The sequence below is a fragment of the Salvelinus fontinalis genome, chromosome 12 (genome assembly GCF_029448725.1).
Source record: "Salvelinus fontinalis isolate EN_2023a chromosome 12, ASM2944872v1, whole genome shotgun sequence".
NCBI lineage: Eukaryota > Metazoa > Chordata > Actinopteri > Salmoniformes > Salmonidae > Salvelinus > Salvelinus fontinalis.
In genome coordinates this window covers 50,253,483-50,276,169 of record NC_074676.1, presented here as the reverse complement: position 1 = coordinate 50,276,169, position 22,687 = coordinate 50,253,483, and the positions used below count along the sequence as shown (strand labels likewise).

The window sequence follows — 22,687 nt, the reverse complement described above, 5'->3', positions numbered from 1 at the left end:
GGCCAGACTTTCGCATTCCAGCCACGCTGAGTTGCGTCTGCTGCCAACTCTGTGTAACGCAGTTTCTTACGCTCATAGGCCTCTTCAACAGAGTTTTCCCACGGGACTGTGAGCTCTATGATGTACACAGCCTTTCGTGAAGGGGACCAGAGTACCATGTCTGGCCTAAGGTTGGTAGAAGCAATCTCAGGTGGAAAAATGAGTTGCTGGCCAATATCGACAAGCATCTTCCAGTCCCGGGCCATGCCTAGGTGTCCAGTTTCTGGCTTTGTAGGAGGATGCTTGGGCCTTTTCTGTCCCTCCCGGATGAATGTTGTTGTTTTGACGGGATTGCTTGTTTTTGGAAGTAATGAATTGGTTGCACTCCTCTTGGTCTCAAGTGCTGCAGCCAGGCTCTTGAGGACCTGATTGTGCCTCCAGGTGTAGCGGCCTTGTGAGAGGCTGGTCTTGCAACCTGTCATTATATGCCTGAGAGTCGCTGGAGCTGGGCAGAGGGGGCAGGTCGGGTCCTCGCCATACCATTGATGTAGGTTTTTTGGTGATGGAAGCACATCATAAACAGCTCTTATGATGAAGCTGATGTTGCTTGCCTCCATTTGCCAAAGCTCACTCCAGTTGATCTTTCTCCTCTCCAGGCCTTCCCACCGCGTCCATTGCCCTTGTTTAGCAAGAGAGACAGCCTTTGCACTTCTTGCAGTCTCCTCCTGTCTGCGCACCTCCTCGATCACCAGCTTCCTGCGTTCAGATGTTGTTGCCTTATGGAACGTTGGTTTGCTTGCTGCCAGGCCAAAGCCTCCTCTTCCATGCTGGATATTCCCCACAACGTCTTGGTGTCTCAGGGCTGATATTGCTTGCTGCACAGCCTTGGATGATGTCCATTTCCGTCCAGTTTGTAGGGGAGGTGCAGCCTTGCTGATGGTCTGGTCTTTGGAGTCCTTCAATGTCATCTGAAGTCTTACTTTAGAGCACTTGTACTCCTCCGTTAGACTTGTAAGAGGTAGTTCAAGGACCCCTTTGCCATAGAGGCTGATGTTAGGCATCGTGGGACACCCAGCCATTTCTTCACGTATGAGGTAATGGTTCGCTCCATCTTCTCCACTGTTGTTATTGGGACCTCATAGACGGTGAGTGGCCACATTACCCGGGGGAGAAGTCCAAACTGTAGGCACCAAAGCTTGAGCTTCCCAGGCAGTAGGGTCTTGTTGATGTTCTCAAGTCCGTCGGCGATGTCCTGTCTTACTTGCTGCACTTGATCTTTATCTCGGAGGCTTTCGTTGTACCATCTACCCAGGCTCTTGACGGGTTGCTCAGACACCGTTGGTATCGGGTCATCTCCAATGCAGAACCTCACATCTTTAAGCTGTCCCTTGACTATGGAGATGCTTCGAGATTTGCTTGGCTTGATTTTCATCCGGGCCCACTTGATGTTATCCTGCAGTTTTTGAGACACGTTCTCATTTGCAGCAACGACCTGGGGAATAGTTACAGGGGAGAGGAGGGGGATGAATGAGCCAATTGTAAACTGGGGATTATTAGGTGACCATGATGATTTGAGGGCCAGATTGGGAATTTAGCCAGGACACCGGGGTTAACACCCCTACTCTTACGATAAGTGCCATGGGATCTTTAATGACCTCAGAGAGTCAGGACACCCGTTTAACGTCCCATCCGAAAGACGGCACCCTACACAGGGCAGTGTCCCCAATCACTGCCCTGGGGCATTGGGATATTTTTTAGACCAGAGGAAAGAGTGCCTCCTACTGGCCCTCCAACACCACTTCCAGCAGCATCTGGTCTCCCATCCAGGGACTGACCAGGACCAACCCTGCTTAGCTTCAGAAGCAAGCCAGCAGTGGTATGCAGGGTGGTCAGTATGTTGTATGGTCAGTATGTTGTCATAATGGTAAGATGAGGAGCCTGATACATGATCAGTATGTTATTATAATGGTAAGATGAGGAGCCTGATACATGGTCAGTATGTTATTATAATGGTAAGATGAGGAGCCTGATACATGGTCAGTATGTTATTATAATGGTAAGAGGAGGAGCCTGATACATGATTAGTATGTTGTCATAATGGTAAGATGAGGAGCCTGATACATGGTCAGTCTGTGACAGTTTCTGATTTGTTTCCCAGGTATTGTTTCAACTTTGATTCTGTTGTAGAGAGGCTAAAGGGAAAACTGTATACTGTAGGCTTAACATTTAATAACTGCCTTTTAAAACTACTGGACGACTGGGATGTTTCCATCTCTAGCCTGTTGTCATCTTGAAATGTCATTATTAAAAGGGAATGTAGAATATTGCGTTTGTTTTTGGTCTTCTCTTCTCTTTGTGGGGTTTTTATAAGGTTTTTTGACATGCTTAACTAACTATAAGCTAGTAGGGCTTCTTATGCATTAAAGTTTGAATTAACATCTTCAATATTGTTTTTTGAAGACCTATTTTAAATACCCATTTACAAAATTTAAATTTTAGCACACACAAAACGTGTGCTAAAACATTGTTGGTAGATGAGGTTAGTTATCCAGGTCAAGAGCGTTGAGATCTTGTGAAAAGAACTACAATTGTAATGCATTATTATTATCAGTTTATTTGGCCCGTTGCACCTTGGGGAGAATGCTTTAAGTAATCACAGCTATTTCAATGATTGCTTAACACATAATGTAAGAATGTATGCTAGGGCATACTTGCCATGTACTGTGCGTGAAATAGGCCTACCTGTAAATCACTAGGATTAATACCAATGTACCACACCCTAGTTTGTGACATGCTTTTCATGTTGCAGTTGTTACGAGCTGACTCATCTCAAAGGTCTGCCTCCTATGAGGATTATGTATGCCCAAGTATGGTAAACAATCATTTGATTGGTTCAGTGATCAAACTCTGACCTAGACACAAGAAAACACCTTGTTTTAAAGGAAGTATCCTACAGACATCAAAAGTAGAGGGGCAATGATGTGATGGAATCTCTATGCAGCTGGAATGGGTAAGTCCTATTCATTGCTGTAGATCAGTGCTGGACTTGGACTAAAATAGGTGCCGTTAGTCATTTTGGGTGCTTGTACTGTTTATATTTAAGTGTGGAGCTCAAACAGTAGAACATCGGAGGTGCCGGTCTTGTGTCGAAAATCTCCCCCTGACAGAATTCTCTCCCACTTCGCATGAACGCGCACACACTCAATTCTTCATTGCTGCGACTTGCTTGCTAGTTGAGATTTCTGCTCTTCACTCCTCCGTTGTCAGTTTAGCGTACATTTCACTGATCTTAGTAGCAGAAAGATTTCTTTGTGTCCTTCGAGGCAGCTGTCAATGGTCACATTAGGCTGTGTTTTATTTTTTTTTATGGTGGTTTGATCGTGGGGAAGGCACTAGTAATGTCTGCAGTTTTCGGTTTGGCTATTTGTTTCAAGTGTATTCGTCTATAAATAAACGTGAAGTTTGTTCCATAGAAAGTATTTGACTCTAGTGACAAAATTAAGGAAATTAGAAGAGGTGAGGATTTCGGCAGGGCCATTTTCTTGCCCCCGAAATTCTCATAAACCTGACAAGCATTTTGCTACACTCGCATTAACATCTGCTAACCATGTGTATGTGACAAATACAATTTAATTTGATCTGACAAAGTGGTGGGCAGACATGGATTCAAACAAGTATGGTTCGGCCAGCACCATTTCAGCCCTGCCAGGCCGCAGCACCATTTCAGCCCTGCCAGGCCCCAGCACCATTCCAGCCCTGCTTGGCACGAGCTCAGACACAGACCTGCCCAGTTCTTATGCTAGCACGAGCTTGCCATTGCTGACAGCGGACTACCAACTCCAGAGGACATCCGGCCATATCCAAAAGCTGGCCCCCGAAAACCAGCTTGCAAAGGAAGAAAACGGTGCAAAACAGCAATTCTGACACACCAGTGAAATGGGCACTAGAAATGGAAAAGAATAAGACACAATCTAGCAAAAGGCTGTTTCTGAAGAAAGGGAAGCAATGGGGAGTCAAAATCTGGATCTGAAAAGAACAAGGCAGCTAAAAAAGGAAAAATCGTAGAATAGTCATCATCAGATGAAAAGTGCTTCTGCCTCGTCTGTGTGGAGCCATTTTCAAACCGCATTCCAAAGGAGACTTGGGTGAAGTGTGTGAGATGCAACAAATGGGCCCATGACGCTTGCACCTCAGGCCAGGCAATTTATGTGTTCCAGAACTGTGACTGAAGATGAGTCAGATATGAATGTACGTCATATAGGCTGGTACAAAACTGTTCATTAGCGTGTTTAAACACCACATCTGTTTTGTTAAGACGTTAAACATTTAAGCAAGTTATCTGCAGCATTCCATTCCGATTCCAACAAATACCGTGGATCTATGTGCACGCCAGAGAACGTTCGATTTCAAAGTAAAGTGGGCGTGACACTTAATTAAATGTGTGCTTTGCCAGCATTATTGTTTTGATTGAAAGACATGATTTGCCAGATTCTCTAAGCATGATTGTTTTGATTTAGAGTTCTTCTACACCTGCATTGCTTGCTGTTTGGGGTTTTAGGCTGGGTTGCTGTACAGCACTTCGAGATATTAGCTGATGTACGAAGGGCTATATAAAATAAACTTGATTTGATTTAATGAAGGGCAGCGGGTAGATTTTCCGCACAACACCTGTACTCCGCTCCGCTGAGCTCCTGCTCAAATAAGCACTGCTATTGATTTAATTGTATATTTTCTTATTGTACAATTTGGAGTGGGCACATGAATGTAATAATATTAATAGTGATATCGTAAATGAGAATGAAGGTTATACATTATTTTATGTTAGAATAAACCATGGATATAGAACCGGAATAAACATTCTAACAACACCATAAAATGATTCAACCATGTATTTATTCTACACCCTATGATGAGCTACTTTAATTAGTTATGCTCAAGTTGACTAAAACATCATACTGTCACGCAATCTATGCGTAGTGGGTGCGGAGTCGGGCGTAGGAAGCAGAGGGTAAAGAACAATGTTTTATTGCGGCGCAGGGAAAATGGTCACGCCAAAACACCAGGCGCAAATAACAAGACCGGCCCAAAACCAGGACCCAACCAGTCCGGAGGAAAACAAAGGAACTCGCACAAACATGAACAGAGAAAAATAAGCCCGTACAAAGAGCAGGCGGGCATACCGGTTTAAATAGCCCAACTAAAACCTAAACAAGAAACAGGTGTAACCAATAAGACAAAACCAAGGGAAACGGGATCGGTGGCAGCCAGTAGACCGGTGACGACGAGCGCCGAGCGCCGCCCAAACAGGAAGAGGAGCCACCTTCGGTGGGAGTCGTGACACATACGGCCATCCTGATCTCGTAAACTTAAATTTTGTTTCGTTACATGAATTCAGTGAAACGAAACTTAAGGCAGCAATCAAATAGATGGCCTATAGAAAGGATCAGGCTACACATTTATAAGGTGACATAACAAATAAATTACATTTTGAGCCAGTTCTGATTAAGTTAATTATAGCATTCTGAAATGGCTTCGATTAGTAAAAAAAAAAAAAAAAACACTTAAAATAATCTCTTTACATTATGATGGATTAAATTAGCTTTGTGATTTAAAATAAATGTAAGTCCTGAAAATAAAGTAGTGTATAGAATGCATTTCCAATGAGCAACTATCGTGAGATAACGCTTGTCCCATTTTTTCCAGATTTCAGTTTTCGTTATTTCAACTGATGTTCAAAAATGGATGGACATTCTCTTCCTGTTTTTGAAGTACTGTCAGCATATTTTGACAAGCATGTTGTATATACATTCTGGTTGAATCATTTCAATGAGTCACTTCAGCAGTGGCGTGTATTCATGGATGCCAAGGGAAGCCAGGCTTCCCCAAAAAAAGAACCAAGAAAAGAAAAACAGAATTTATCTTTCTTCTCTCTTGTGTTTCATAATTTTCCGGCTGAAGTATCTCACAATAAGAAAGCATCCGACAGAGCGAAACAGCGCCCGCTGTCTTTGTATGTATAGGCCATCTATTTGATGCTGTCTGGTCAAAAAGAGTATGACATTGTTGCCGCTGTAGCATTGAATGCAAGGGAAGCCAGTGAGCATTTGGCCTCCCTTGATAAAAAAACAAAAAGTATTAAATAATAGCAAATCATTGTTGAGCTAAACTGAGTGAACTCAACTGTGAATGGTCCTGGCGTGCCAAAAAAAAGTGTCAAGGGAAGGCCGTTTGGATTAGGCTTCACTCCAATCACATCGAGAGCAATACTTCATTGACAGAAACTACTTGAATTTTTGCATCTCGTTGTTGTTGTCGTCCTCCGGTGGCTAGCTAGATAAAATTGTCCCTTTCCTAAATTAGCCATTAATGGAGATAGGGATTTGAACTTGTGGTTTTACTTCATTCTCGATACTGGCCAATGATTATGACAGCGATTTTGATCCAACGATCAATGATCATTGTGCCCCTGGCCTCCTGTTTTCTTTGCGACTTGCGTAAAATAAGGCAACGGCTTATGGAGCAGACAAAGACTCCAATTGTCAGAGTCCGTCTGAGCCTGGCGCCATTGTGATGGGCACACAACGGTCAATTCACTCAGATCCCAGACGTAACTGAGGGAATTGTTGCAATAAAATACAGGATTTTGTTGTGTAGCCCTTTACACTCGTACCCGGCAACTTTAGCAAATGTTTTGTTGTATGAATGAGGGAAATGCTGTAAATTTAAGAGGACTGTATTTTGAAAGATGAGACATTAAGGATTAATGTTACCGCTTTGATGTCATACAAACAAGCCAAACACCCATGAGTCCAAATGTGCACATCACATTTCCATATCATAAAACTCATGTCATATACAGTGTCCACATTTATGATCTCTGTGTTAGATGTACAGTTACAAGATGACATGTCGTCATACCCTGCGTTGTTCTGAACAGAATGAGCCTGTTCAGCCTGAATGCACTCACAATGACTCTATTCGAAGCGCACCAAAATGATCTGTTTTCCTGAATTGCATTGTGAAAGCCTAATCGTATTTTATAACTTAGCTAGTCATGGTAAAAATAGAACAAGCTTTCAAATTATGCCCATCTGACCCAGATAGAGTTTCTGGAATGCGTAAAAACAGTAATTGTGTGATGGCGAGGATGCAGGGTTTCAAAACAACTATACGTGTGCCTAGTCCCGTGTAGCTCAGTTTCAGCACCAGGGTTGTGGGTTCTATTCCCACAGGGGACCAGTATGAAAGAAGTATTAAAATGTATGCACTCACTACTGTAAATTGCTCTGGATAAGAGCGTCTGCTAAATGACTAAAATGTGCTTGCACTAGTTCCTCAACAGCAAGGCTAGGAGAGCTCAAAAAAGCTCCTTTATAGTTGAAGACTTTTCTTTGAGTCATAAAAGTGCATTGAAATTACTTAGAAATTGTACACACTTTGGGGAGGTGTGGCCACTTGGAGACACCAGTTAGTCCTCTCACTCAAACCCTTGTAATTTGATGTTGCACCGACCCCATATTTTCCAGGAATATTCTTATGTCACTGACTGTATCCAGAGTATATTCTGATTCCCTTCATATTTCTGCCTCAGCTGTTGTGTTCTCACCTTTTGTAGTTTAATAATTTTCCCATCATCTCCAAACAATTGCAAACATGGTTATGCATATGCTTTTCATATTTCTTCTGTAAGAAACATTTCAATTTAGCCCTATCCATATAGGCCAATTCCCAGGAATGTAAAGGGTTAATATACCACAACCACGATTTCCTATGTTTTGGAAATGATGTATAGAGAGGGTTGAGGTATGTCAGCAAGTCCAGACCCTCTGACCCGATGCCTTGGAGGGAGCCCTTTGAGTCATACACTCTGATCTGAATGGACACACCATATGGAACCTTATTTCTCAACCCCAAAAATGTACCCATTTGTTTCCACCCCAGTTCGTGAACATTTCTCCTTTGCCAAGATAATCCATCCACCTGACAGGTGTGGCATATCAAGAAGCTGATTGAATAGTATGATCATTACACAGGTGCACCTTGTTCTGGGGACAATAAAAGGCCACTCTAAAATGTGCAGTTTTGTCTCAAAACACAATGCCCCATATTTTTTAAGGGAGCGTGCATTTGGCATGCTGACTGCAGAAATGTCCACCAGAGCTGTTGCCAGATAATGTAATGTAAATATCTCTACCACAAGCCGCCTTCAACATCTTTTTAGAGAATTTGGCAGCACGTCGAACCGGCCTCACAACCGCAGACCACATGTAGCCAAGCCAGCCCAGGTCCTCCACATCCGGCTTCTTCACCTGTGGGATCGTCTGAGACCAGTCACCTGGACAACTGATGAAACTGTAGGTTTGCACAACCGCAGAATTTCAGAAACGGTCTCAGGAAAGCTCATCTGTGTGCTCATCGTCCTCACCAGGGTCTTGACACTGTAGGCAAATGCTTACCTTCAATGGCCACTGGCATCCTGAAGAAGTGTGCTCTTCACCAATGAATCTCGGGTTTAAACTTTACCGGACAGATGGCAGTATGGGGTCGTGTGGTTGAGCAGTTTGCTGATGGTTGAGTGTGGTTGAGCAGTGCTCCATGGTGATGGTGGGGTTATGGTACAGGCAGACATAAGCGACGGACAACGAACACAATTGCATTTTATCGATGGCAATTTGAATGCACAGAGATACCGGGATGAGATCCTGAGGCCCATTGTCGTGCTATTCATTATCCGCCGTCCCCTCATGTTTCAGCATAATGCTGAAATGGACAGCCCCATGTCGCAAGGATCTGTACACAATTCCTGGAAGCTGAAAATGCAGGCCATGGAAGAACTGGGACATACTCACCAGACATGTCACCCATTGAGCATGTTTTGGATGCTCTGGATCGATGTGTACGACAGCGTGTTCCAGTTCCCGATAATATCCAGCAACTTCAAACAGCCGTTGAAGAGGAGTGGAACAACATTCTACAGGCCACAATCAACAGCCTGATCAACTCTATGTGAAGGAGATGCATGAGGCAAATGGGGGCCACACCAGATGCTGACTGGATTTTTGATCCACACCCCTACTTTTTTTTAAAGGTGTCTGTGACCAACTGATGCATATCTGTATTCCCAGTCATGTGAAATCCATAAATTTATTTCAATTGACTGATTTCCTTATATAAACTGTAACTCAGTAAAGTCGTTGAAATTGTTGCATTTTATATTTTTATTGAGTGTAGTTTCTGTACTGAAAAACGATCAAATGTACCTCTTATTATTGTCAGCCCTCATTCTCGTCCCCTTTCAGCTCTTTGGTCAAAAATCCAATTCGAGAGCGGTCAAGCCGTGATTGGTCCACAAACCGTCAGTAGACTGGTACAGGCTATGTTAATTTGTTAGAATTTCCCCCCCTATAAAAGTATTGTAAGCATTTGCGAGTGCCAGATGGTCATTGGGGAGCAAACTGGAAAGTTGGTGTGAGGGAGAGAAGACATCCCTGTTGGTAGTCGGGACGTGGCGTTTTTGTGAGAGTGCAGTAATTTCTAAGTGTTGACGTATATGTCACGGCTCCTCTGCAGTGCAGGGGGCGGTTCCTCCTGCAGGCAGAGGAGGGTCGTTGGTGATTGGAGTCACCTGGGCTCAGGGTATTTATAAACTGTTTCACTAATCACCTCTCTCTCTCTGCTCATCCAGGTATGATCATGTTTTGTTTGTTCCTTTGTAGTTTTGCATAGTTTCACTCAGTCATGGTCACACACACATATTCACGCATCCATGCACTTTACATACACCTTACATTATGATACTTCCACACCTCATTCCCTTTTCTTAGTTTAAAGTTAATAGTTTTGTTTATAATAAAGAACACTTAATTGGCCTATACCTGTTGTTCGTGTCCCCTCATTTTTGTCACAGGCTATGAGCCGGCTTGTGACAGTATAGTAAGTATTTCTTCAGGCGAACCAAAATCTCAGCAGCTCTCGAATTAATTGACTGCGTGTGGAAATGCATTTCTGCTCGCTCGAAGTCACACTAGCAAGCTCTCAAGTTTAATTTGAGCGCTGGCTCGACCACATCTTCTCTCAAGACTATGGAAGGCTAAGAGTTTAAAGTCGTCTTGATTTGAACGCTTTTTATGGGCATTTTTACACGCGTTTATTACACAACCTGTTCAGTGTGCATTTACATGCGATTAGAACGTTTTGAATATTGTACTTTAACATGCTGACCAGACCGTGCGCGAGCGTCGCAAAATACATTTAGAAAGCCATGTTATTCAATTATTGCACCCACACTGCTCGTGCGCGCCAAGGAGCGTCTGCGTTACCAAGGGATAAAATATAAGTTTCTATTTCTGACGCAGATCGCACTGAAAGTCCTGCCTCTCCCATCACCTCGTTGGTTTATAGAAGCAGGTACCCACGTGTCATCTCCTCATTGGTTATCCCACGTGGGTGATTGAAAGACGAACTGTTTTACCGGTAGTCGTGGTAATACTATGAAAGTTTAGATGCGATCACCATATAAATTCAACTACAAAAAAGACTGGAAGGAGGAGAGATGACTAGAAACGATTCGGTTGGCCGTTTTATGTGTGGATTAATTTGTCAGAGTAGAGGACCTTGTGCAGTTCAGGTAAAATAACTCAATGTTTATATCCCAGGACAAATTAGCTAGCAACAGCAAGCTAGCTAAATAGGACAAATTAGCTAGCAATGTAACTAGCTAAATTGCCATACATGTGTAATGCTTTTCGATCTGTCCCCAAATGAATGTCATTGGTTCAGAGTTTGTTTTGATATTTTAACCTGCTTGTTGTGTTTGGTGTAGGGGGATAAAATACATTTATGCACGATAGCGCACGCGCGCTGTTGGTTTGGGTTCCGTGTTAAATTGTGTCACTGCATACGTTCTGAACGCCCGGTACATTTCATGTGTCTGAAAGTACCACATTGTAGCCCCTCCCACCTCAATTTCCGTGAGTTTGACTTCTAGCCTGTTGCGATGAATCGCTCAGGGGGGGAGATGTTAATAAATGTGGATCAAATTGTTACAATTAGTCAATTACATTTACAGAATGTTAACGCTACAGCACCCTGGTCCTTCCTCCGCTGCCTCAACAGTTTATAAATTCCTTTTTAGAAAACATTTTAATTCAGCCTTTGTGTTTTGGAAAGTATAGTGACTATTGCTTTTAATTGATCAAACAAATGGGGTTTTGGAAAAGTAGGTACTTTTCTCTTAATTAACAGTCCCATCTGGTGGATGGAAAGTCTTCTTTTTTTTCTCTTTTTTTTCCAAATGGACTTAGAGCTTGATACTTCAGACAAGAAAAAAATATGGATAGCTAATTAAAATAAGAAAATACCTTTATGAATTATGAAGCCTTTATGTGCTTTTTTTCAATACATGAATGCTTAAAAAAAATCACAATGTGACGTTAGCTGCCAAAAGTTTTCTGCAATTATCCAAAAACATTTATGGTCATTTTTACATGAGTTCATTACACCTGTTCAGCCTATTGGGTAAGGAATTGGCTTTTTGGAGTTTTTGGATAATTGCCGAAAACAACTTATTTGGCAGCTAAACTCACTTTTTTTTTTAATTGACAAAATGTATATTGATTTCTTAATTTATGGATAGCCAGGGGCACACTCAGACATAATTTACAAACTAAGCATTTGTGTTTAGTGAGTCTGCCAGATCTGAGGCAGTAGGGATGACCAGGGATATTCTCTTGATGTGTGAATTAGACAATTTAATGTAGTAGAGTAAAACATATCTAAAGTACAGATACTCCCCCAAAAACGACTTAAGTAAAAAAAAAAAATTAAACTAAAGTACTTTACATCACTGAGAGACTTACCCAGAAAGACTCACAGCTGTAATTAAAGCCAAAGGTTATTCTAACATGTATTTATTCAGGTGTGTGAAAACTTATGTAAATTAGATTTCTGTATTTTATTGGCAAAACATTTGCAAAAATTCCCCCTTATTTTTTTCCCAATTTTCATTTTGGGATATTGTGTGTAGATGGGCGAGAAATAAAAATAAATGTAATGCATTTTGAATTCAGGCTGTAACACAACAGCATATGTTCAATGGGTATGAATACTTTCTGAAGGCACTATATATTTTAAATATAGGCTACCTTAAATAACAAGGTTTTCATGAATTTGATTATATATTACAGTATAGGCAAAAAAAATCCAAAGGAGGCTTACAGCTAAAACTCAACAATATGGTTTGTCTCTCTTCTCTATTTCAGTAATATTTGATTCACAATGAGCCATTCAATGGAGTCTGCAACTCAGATCAAAAAGTGGACGAATGAAGAAGTTCATCAGTGGTTGACGACGCAGGTTAACATTAACCACATATATGCAGACAAGTTGCTAGAAGAGGAGGTATCAGGGGAAGTCCTACAATACTTTCAAAAGAAGGATCTTCTGGATCTGAACATAAAACATGGTCCGGCTGTGAAAATTGTGTCAATGCTTGAGGAATTGAAGAGTGGATTACAGCATAAATCAAGATTTCCTGCATACATCAAGAAATGGACACAAGAACAAGTTTGTCAGTGGTTACGGGAAAAGGCGAAGGTATACCACCAATATGTAGAGCGGATTGTGGAAGAGGAAGTGTCAGGCGATTGCCTGTTTTGCTTCAAAAAGAATGATCTTGTGGAACTAGGCATAAAACATGGTCCTGCTGTTAAAATAATTGGCATGCTAGAAAAGTTAAACAGTGGACCAGAGCCTATATTACAACCCCCCACACACATCAACGTTGACCAAGAAAATCTACAAAAAACACCTGAGAAGCAAGTAGAACTATGTCAAGCTCCTCCAGTTCAGACTGTATCCCCCATGAAGACAGAACCAAACACAGAAGAGCTCAAAATAGTGGAACCATCAGGGAAAACGGTTACACGAAAAAAAGAAGTACCAAAACCACAGGCCATGGGTGCAGAAATGTTACCGTCCAAGGTAGGGGTTGTGTAGCATCTTGCTTATTTAATTAGGTGTACTTCACACACAACATACTGTATGTGCTTGCTTAGTAAAGCAGGGGATATTTGCCAATTAAACACAACAATATGTGTGTGGCAGTAAACACAATTTCAATTGTGATTGTCTTCTAGGCCTAAAAATAAAACATTTCAAACGAACCCTATTTCATTTCCGCAGTTCTCAAGAACGTCAAATTCACTTGCCTTGCTCTACGATACCCTCGACGACTTACACCTGGATGAGTTTAAACGCTTTAAGTCTTGTCTGAAAGACGTAAACCTGAACAGTAAACCAATTGCACGGTGTCACTTGGAGAACAGCAAGACCTGCACAGATGTAGCAAACGCAATGACAAAGCACTATGGGGAAGAGGCATTAAATGTCACTCTTCAGATTCTAGAGAGAATCGGACACAATGAACTGGCTGCCGGTCTGAGAAGGAATTTGGGTAAGTGAAACATTGCATTCAGTCAAATGAGTCTTTGAATCTCAATTACAACCAAATAACATTGAACCTGTATTAATACAATATAACTGCATTGATTATAGGTTCAAAAGTCATAATTGTCACTTTGCAAACAAGACCACCAGTAATATTTGTTAGGATCATCAGCAATTGATTTTTTTTTGTCATTATTTTTTCAGGTCTACAAAAGATGACCGAACAAGATCCCCAAAAATATTTGAGGAGAGAGACCGATCAGGGTGATAAATTGAAGAGCTTGTTAACTTGTGGAGATAATACACTGGACCGCTATGATCAATGTGTCATTGTTATGAACAAGAGCTGCACCGAGCAACTAGAATATCTTCAGTTTCTGACCAAGTTGAAATTGTTCTGTGTACTGGACTTTGATCCAAACTCTGGAACTGATGGAGCATGCAGTTTCTACACAAAATCAAGAGCTGCAAATCTCCATTTCCCAGCCCAATTTCAAGATGAGGTAAATGGTGTGATTAAAAATCTCAACCTTTATAAGCAGACGAGCTGGGTATTTTGCAATGGGAGGCATGCCATCCAAAGTGAATGGGATAAAGAGCTGAACTATGAAGACTGGTTAAATAAAACATGCGGAGATGTAGAACACATAGTTTCATTCATGTGCAAACCTGAAGTTCTCTCAAACAGAAGAACTCTTGTTATATTTCTTCTGCTGTCCCCTGTAAAAACTGAAAGAGACCCAGTCTATGATATTTTCATGGCATTTTACAAGAAGGAAGGATGGAGGGAAATCATTATGACCATTTGTGAATCTCAAAGCACATTTGAGAAATGGAAGGATTTGATACAGAACAAAAGTGGGTTTGACATCACCAAGCAATCAATATATGAGTTGACGCTCAGTGAAGTCAATGGCACTATAATGGCACTTGGACCACACAATCAACCATCAGGAAAACTTCTTCCATCCTCTGACTCCAGCACTGTTGTTCTCCAACAAAAGGATGAAGACCGCATGACGGCTCTAGACATTTTGTGTCAGAATCAATGTGAGAAAGCCTATGATGGAAACGACAAAGGGTTTCAAGACTTCAAAATCAAAGTCGAAGAGGAATTCTACAGAGGGGGTAAAGTCAAGTGGTGGAACTTCTATTTTTGTGAGAAACCCAAAGCAAAGCCTTTCATTAGAAGAGACAAATATGACAATCTAAAAACAATAGTGAAATCTCAAGATCCCAAAACCACATGTGTTTTGGTAAATTTGTTCCACCATCCAGGTTGTGGAGGCACAACGTTAGCCATGCATGTTATGTGGAATCTACGCAGAGAATTCAGATGTGCTGTGTTGAAGGACTATACATTACCAAAAGCTGAAGTGGCTTTTCAAGTAAAAAACCTAATGAGGCTTGGGAGTGATAAATCTACACCAGTTCTGCTGTTAGTAGATGACTCAAAGGAAGCAGAGAACACACAAACTCTCCAGAACTGCATTCGCCAAGCTGTTGAGGAGGAAAACGCAAGCAGAAGTGTGGAAGATTCATTAAACTCAAAAGTCATCATTATCAGTTGTGTTCGTTGCCCTAACCCTGAGGACCAGTACAAAAACTGTGCAACAAAGAGACTGTACATCACTGCTAAACTGAAGAAAAAGGAACAAGATGATTTTGATGAAAAACTGGTAGAACTTAAAAAAAGTCATGAAAAACCTGAAAACTTCTACAGCTTCATGATCATGAAGAGCAACTTTGACAAGAAGTACATAGCTGATGTTGTGAGCAACACTCTGAAGGACTTGGACATGAGCACAAAGCAAGCAAAACTCCTTGCCTTCTTAGCACTGTTGAACTCATATGATGCAGAATCACACATATCTACGTCTCTCTGTGAGGAATATTTGGGGTTGGATGGTTCGAAAATAGTTTTCTGGGGGAACGAAAGTCTATTTGACAGAATGGAGCCTTACTCAAATTTGCTTAAACAAGTAAATGTTGTGGAGAAACGTGGAAAATACAAAGCAATTCGAATCCTTCATAATGATATGGCAAATGCATGTCTGGAAGAGTTGGACAGAAGCTACAAAATTAACCTGAGTGAAATAACCTTGGACATACTGCACTGCGATTTGTTTTTCAAAACTGGTGTAGTAAAAGACGCCCTCATGCTATCAATTCAACGCATGCTGATTGAAAGGCAGCGCAGGAAATTGGGAGATGAAAGAGATACTCAGTTCTCTCCCTTGATAGAGAAAATTCATCTTCAAGAGGATCGAGAAAATTCAATTTCAAAAATCCAAGACATCTTTGTGAAAGCATCTTCTAGGTTTGTTACAAAGTTATCTATTCCTCAAGCTTTTGCAAGGTATCTCTACCTCTATGAGCAAGATTATCCCCAGGCACTCATTTGGGCAGAAAAAGCCAAGATAGTCCAACAAAACTCATACACAGCTGATACAATTGGACAGGTTTACAAAAGCAATCTGAAACATAATATTCAGATCGAAAAACAAAAGACTTTATCCAAGCCAGAGGACTTTGAGACTAACCTCAAGATAGCACAACAAGCAATACAGGCTTTTCAATTGGCTCAAAAGCTAGCCATGAAGAATGAAACAGAAGAGGAAACTGATGAATATCTCATAAAAACACCCTACAACACCTCTGGTTATGTAGGAGAGATGGAAATTACACTGACAGTGTTTGAAATGATAAGCAACCTGCCATTCTTTGAAGGTACTGATCCAGTGAAAAGGATGTACATGCAGAGCTTTCTGAAAGGAACACTACCCATCACAAATGTGCCTAAAGAAGATAATGAAATCAACAGTAAATATGTTGATATTATCAAAGAACATACACAATTTCTCCTTGCTTTGAAACCTCAGGTCAAGAAAGTTTTTGAATTCTTCAATGGTTACTTCACATACATTAAAGGAAACAATACAGGAGAGCTTGAATCATTGAATCAGAAGAAAATCTCAGATCATTTCACCAGGTACATAACACTGGTCTGCTCTTCCCCAGCGGAAATATTTAAAGAACGAGCGGACAAACCTAAACTCAGATTAAACGTGGATATTGAAGAGCGTAGGATGTTTCTCGAGGAAAATAATGCAGACACCTTTGCAGGGATACTTGCAAAGTTACATCAACAACAAAATATAATGACTGCAGAGGAAGTGAAAAAAATCACAGAATCCTATACATTCTTGCACATTCATTCTGTCCAAAAGAGAAAAGACACAAAAATTTGCCAAAATTTGATTTTGGCAAATATAATTCTCCACACACTAAAGCCAATATCTAACAATGAGAAGTGTCACAAGGATCTCTGTGATATTCTTATGAAAACATTGCAAGATATAGGTGTGCAGCATCCATCCCCAGAGCCATACTATCTGGCTTTGTTGTTACTTTGGCCAAGTTCAAATGAAGAGAACACCGATATAAGGACATATGTAAACTCACTTCGGAACTCATCCCGCAGGGAACTGCCCTATCTGTCCAGAAAGTGCAGCACCATTGTTCACTTCTACTTGGGTCCAAAAAAAGGATTACAAAGACTTGTAACTAAACCCAAACTTGATGAGTGTTTTTCAGGCGTACCACGTGCTGATTTGGCCCAACTTTGGTGGAGTGAAGGCATTTTTAAGGAGAGGGAAATCATTGACCGTCTCTATAGGGTCAATGGAACCGTTGAGCAATCAGAACTTTATGCCAATTATGGCAAACTCAAAATTCCAGTTCGGCCAGCCTATCTGGGTGGAATAAGAAGTGGTTACAGTAAAGAAAATGTGTCCTTCTTCTTAGGATTTGCCATAGATGGACCACTTGCGTACGATATCAAGTATGAATAGGCTATGAGAAGCCCATGTTAAAAAGGCCTCAATGATTCAACTGTTACGGTCCAAGAATGTGGTCAATGGGGGAAGTATGGATGAACCACAACCTGACAATCGAAAAAACAAGACAACCATTTACAAAACACATTTGCTTAATGGAGGCATGGATAATCAATGCAAGAAACCCACTGAAAGAAAACAAATCAGAGTCAGAAGAAGAAGTCCAAGCATGTGGTGGAAAGCAGACCAGTGTCTACAGTCTACACACAGGCTGGATGACATCAGAGAGGTGACATGCAGCGACCGAAACCTCCAAATGGCTATCAGCCACATCCGAAAGGCTGGCCTCAGAGAATGGCGCATCTACCCTACTCGCTACAGGGATACAACACAGCGAGAGCACATCTATTGGAGCTGGACGGACTAGTGTTGTATCAAGACAGGATCGTCATCCCAGCTTCACAGGAAGAAGATGTTCTACAACAGATACACGAAGGTCACATGGGGCTGACAAAGTGCCGGAGAAAGGCCCAAGATGTCTGTGGTTGCCGGGCATCAGCGCCCACAAAGCAAGAAAAGTGACATCATGCAAGTTCTGTACAGAGAATAAACCAACTAAAAAAAGAGAGAGCCACTTGTCACAACACCTTTATCTAAAGGGTCTGTGGCAGATCGCAGTTGACCTGTGTGAGCAATAGAGGGCAAGAAATACCTTGAAGTGGTGGACTACTTCTCCAGAGACATAGACCATCTACCAACTACCACAAGTGAGATGGGGGATTCCTAGCAAACTCGTTAGCGGCAACGCTACCCAGTTTGTCTGTACTGAGTTAGACGAGTTCAGAAAGAAGTATGGTTTCATCCATATACCTTCTCCAGCCTCTATTACCTGCAGGCAAACGACGCTGCAGAAAAAGCTGTCAAACAGCTAAACAAATTCTCAAACAACCAGCTTTAATGTGCTACCGAGCCACGCCTATCAGTGCAACAGGAGCAAACCAGCGCAACTCATGACAGGACGTCAGATCCGGATGACCGTCCCCATGCTGAAAAACTACAACCAAAGCACATCAGCCACGATAGTGTGAAACATAAGGATCAGAAAGTCAAACAAGCTTCTACAACAGGAGGCATTCAGTGCGCCCCTTACACTCTGTCAAGGGTATAGTTCAGGTAAGGGAACTAATCTTTGGGGCGGCAGGTAGCCTAGTGGTTAGAGCGTTGGGCCAGTAACCGAAAGGTTGCTAGATCGAATCCCTGAGCTGACAAGGTAAAAAATCTGTTGTTCTGCCCCTGAACAAGGTCATTGTAAATAAGAATTTGTTCTTAACTGACTTGCCTAGTTAAATTCAAAAAATAAGAGTCAAGCTGGATGGAGAGAAGGGATGGAAAACACCAGCAGTGGTCATCAGCAAATCTCCAGAGCTGAGATCCTACGTTGTTGAAACTTAACATGGCAACGTCGCTCATCGAAACACCTTCAAGCTGTGCCAGAGTCACCTACTCCGGACAGACAGCACCAGAACAGCGAGTGAGGACATCACACAGGCCCTGCCTGTGAGCCAGCCATCTCCTATACCCTCACTCAGACCACCAACAAGCCAGCCTCACCACAACCGGTGAGAATGACCTCCAAAGGTTGAGAGGTAAAACTACCCCTGAGGTTTAGAGACACTTGAGAAAACAACATTGAGACAAAATACTCTTTAAATTCTGAAAATACGTTCTGGGGGGGGGGAAATGGAGAAAAAAAGAGACAGCAGCTGTTGCAGGGCAGAATAATCCCTATGTTGCTGCGTACAAACGGCTGTCTACCGCAATGTCCTAGTTGACACAGTTATGGGAATTGTTCATGTGAAGAGCAAAACAAAACAAGGGGGGAAAAAGACTTGCTACTCTGAAATACTAATTGTTTGTACTGAAACAGTCCACAATTGTGAGTATTTGTACTAGGAAAGGAGAATGTTATTGACTTTTGATTTCTTTCAGAAACCGTAGTGATGTCTGATCTATCTGGGATTTATTAGTTAGGCACAGCATCATTAACTGGGTGTTACTAACTAGCAGTGTATGCTAATATGACAAACTAAACTGGATTGCTGCCTGCCTGGTCTCCATTAGGACACTTGTAGTATAGGCTACTTTTCTACCATGACTACCATGAAGGCAGATGTTTTACTCTTCCAATCCTCTGGATTATATTTGGTAGACACTGTGATTTAGTAATACTGTTCAATACCTCTCTCTTACTCATTGAGACAAGAATGAGAATGATGTGTTTTACTCAGTGTGCATAGGCGCCAGCACCAAACAACAAGTTTTCTTACTGGGGAGAGTGACGACTAATGAGGTTACCTCCAGTGTTCGACCTCAGAACTGTATATACTTTGAGTCTCTAGTGTTTGGAAAAACATCCAGTGAGATTGGAAATGCTGATGCAATGAGAAGATTAAATGCTGATGCAATGAGGAGATTAAATAATATATATATATATAGTCCTTTCAATCTGGATATTCAAGAATGTAAAATATCTGAAGTTTACGTTCTGCCATCCTGGGAGAAACCATGGAAGTAACTGCTGGAATGACGAAAGACTGTCAGGACAAGACAATCTAAGTGCTCCTGGATGCAATGTCCAGAAATGCAGGAAAATGCATGTGACGTCTAATAAGTAGATTTGAGAATGGAGAATAATGAAGCATTGTGTGTGTGTGTGCGCATTGTTATTTTTGGCATATCAAGCCAAAAAAATGAATATGAAATGTTTTGTATCAAGGTGACACTTATCTTTATGTTGCAGCAGGACTGTGAATACACATATCTATTGTAAATATCTCAATTTCACAGATATTGTACACGTTGTAAAATTGTGGTAATCAATGTAAATAACTGTAGGACCAACTGTACAATTATGTAATGAGCATATTGTATTATGAGAGAAACTCATACGAACAACAAGTACAGTTGTACAGGTATAGATATTCTGCAGATACGAAGGCCTGAAAAATGTATTATACTGTATGTGTTATTCTTTAATATTGTTGAGTTACTTGTTTATTTTGATGGATTATAACAATTTCAATCTCAGTAAGTTATCCAATACATTCTCTAACTTAATGAAATAGGCCTGCTGATATTTCACATGCAGTAAAACCCATAAAAGTCAAATGTTTGTCCCATTGACAATGCTTATTTTTAACTGTGCAAGCTCTGTATAATATTTATAATTACTTAATTACAGATTCTCTCCACCCTCTCCGAGTTGGGCATCTCCGGCGCGGCCCACGCTTGGATTGCGTCCTACCTGACAGGTCGCTCCTACCAGGTGGCGTGGCGAGAATCTGTCTCCTCACCACGCGCTCTCACCACTGGTGTCCCCCAGGGCTCTGTTCTAGGCCCTCTCCTATTCTCGCTATACACCAAGTCACTTGGCTCTGTCATAACCTCACATGGTCTCTCCTATCATTGCTATGCAGACGACACACAATTAATCTTCTCCTTTCCCCCTTCTGATGACCAGGTGGCGAATCGCATCTCTGCATGTCTGGCAGACATATCAGTGTGGATGACGGATCACCACCTCAAGCTGAACCTCGGCAAGACGGAGCTGCTCTTCCTCCCGGGGAAGGACTGTCCGTTCCATGATCTCGCCATCACGGTTGACAACTCCATTGTGTCCTCCTCCCAGAGCGCTAAGAACCTTGGCGTGATCCTGGACAACACCCTGTCGTTCTCCACCAACATCAAGGCGGTGGCCCGTTCCTGTAGGTTCATGCTCTACAACATCCGCAGAGTACGACCCTGCCTCACACAGGAAGCGGCGCAGGTCCTAATCCAGGCACTTGTCATCTCCCGTCTGGATTACTGCAACTCGCTGTTGGCTGGGCTCCCTGCCTGTGCCATTAAACCCCTACAACTCATCCAGAACGCCGCAGCCCGGCTGGTGTTCAACCTTCCCAAGTTCTCTCACGTCACCCCGCTCCTCCGCTCTCTCCACTGGCTTCCAGTTGAAGCTCGCATCCGCTACAAGACCATGGTGCTTGCCTACGGAGCTGTGAGGGGAACGGCACCTCAGTACCTTCAGGCTCTGATCAGGCCCTACACCCAAACAAGGGCACTGCGTTCATCCACCTCTGGCCTGCTCGCCTCCCTACCACTGAGGAAGTACAGTTCCCGCTCAGCCCAGTCAAAACTGTTCGCTGCTCTGGCACCCCAATGGTGGAACAAACTCCCTCACGACGCCAGGACAGCGGAGTCAATCACCACCTTCCGGAGACACCTGAAACCCCACCTCTTCAAGGAATACCTAGGATAAAGCAATCCTTCTGCCCCCCCCCCCCCCCCCCCCCCCTTAAAAGATCTAGATGCACTATTGTAAAGTGGCTGTTCCACTGGATGTCATAAGGTGAATGCACCAATTTGTAAGTCGCTCTGGATAAGAGCGTCTGCTAAATGACTTAAATGTAAATGTAAATGTGAGTACAATAAATTCAGAGGTATTTACAAGTGATATATTGATAGTTCTATCACAGAGTTAGCCTGGCTGACACGAGCTCCGAAGTCCAACTGACTTTTGTGTCCAATAGGAAAAATTACAGCATTTAAGATGATTGGCCACTCTTTAAGGGCTGCAAAATGACCAGCGACACTCCTCTGGGTGTAAACTCTGTGATTTTGGAAACTAGAATTGCTCCTGAGTAGAGTGGACTCCCTTTTGCTGCGACACAACGTACAGGCAATTATGTACTGTGCAATGCATGTTCCAAAATGAAAAATGTAGTGGACATCGTGCAATACAAATGGGCTAAATAACAATGTGTTTAAAATGGGTTTTCTAAAGTTTATAATTATATTATTAATAATATTGTTATTACTATTAAGAGTAGTATTATGTTTTATTTGTATTACTGTTATTACCATAATCACGATCTAGTAATCACTACTTTTAATCCTGTTAACAATATTGTCAATGCTATATGATTTGTGCTATTAAAGGGGCAATCAGCAGTTGTTACATTTATTTTTGGACTTATAAAAAATATGTATTCATTGATTCTTGAAGAATTTAACTTATAAATGCCTCATGAACTTTGTTCAACTGTCGTACCCCATCAGAACCCAAAATATAAGCTTGTTTTACTCCAATGTTTGTGAACATAGAACATGTGACCAATATAGCCTCAAAACATGGTTCAAACTATAATTTTGATATCATGGATGGTCAGTCATCCATAGTTCTGTCTATGAATTTGAGAGTGGTTACATATCATCCCTCAGGTTTTTACTGAATAAAGGAAAGTCCGCTTTGTTATTGTTTCTACTGCTGATGGCTGCTTTTTATATTTTTTTATATTGTTAAACAAAATTATAAGTCTTACAAATTTTGACCAATTGTAAAAAATGTAAAAATACATATTTTTTTT

The 22,687-nt window shown here is 41.7% G+C and overlaps 1 protein-coding gene across 4 annotated transcripts in view; it reads left to right on the top strand.

Moving 5' to 3' along the window:
• Positions 1–20,450, top strand: part of LOC129867582 (sterile alpha motif domain-containing protein 9-like) — a 40,980-nt gene extending 20,530 nt beyond the window's left edge. For 2 of the 4 annotated variants that reach the window (XM_055941077.1, XM_055941079.1), the window contains 3 exons: positions 12,240–12,960; positions 13,162–13,432; positions 13,630–20,450. In XM_055941077.1, the coding sequence (XP_055797052.1) occupies positions 12,256–12,960; positions 13,162–13,432; positions 13,630–17,279 (4,626 nt within the window). In that variant the 5' untranslated portion in view covers positions 12,240–12,255 and the 3' untranslated portion in view covers positions 17,280–20,450. Of the gene's footprint in view, positions 1–1,765; positions 2,990–9,977; positions 10,607–12,239; positions 12,961–13,161; positions 13,433–13,629 lie in introns of those variants that run through there. The other 2 variants (XM_055941076.1, XM_055941075.1) reach the window with 2 other exon arrangements.
• Positions 20,451–22,687: the final 2,237 nt, after the last annotated feature.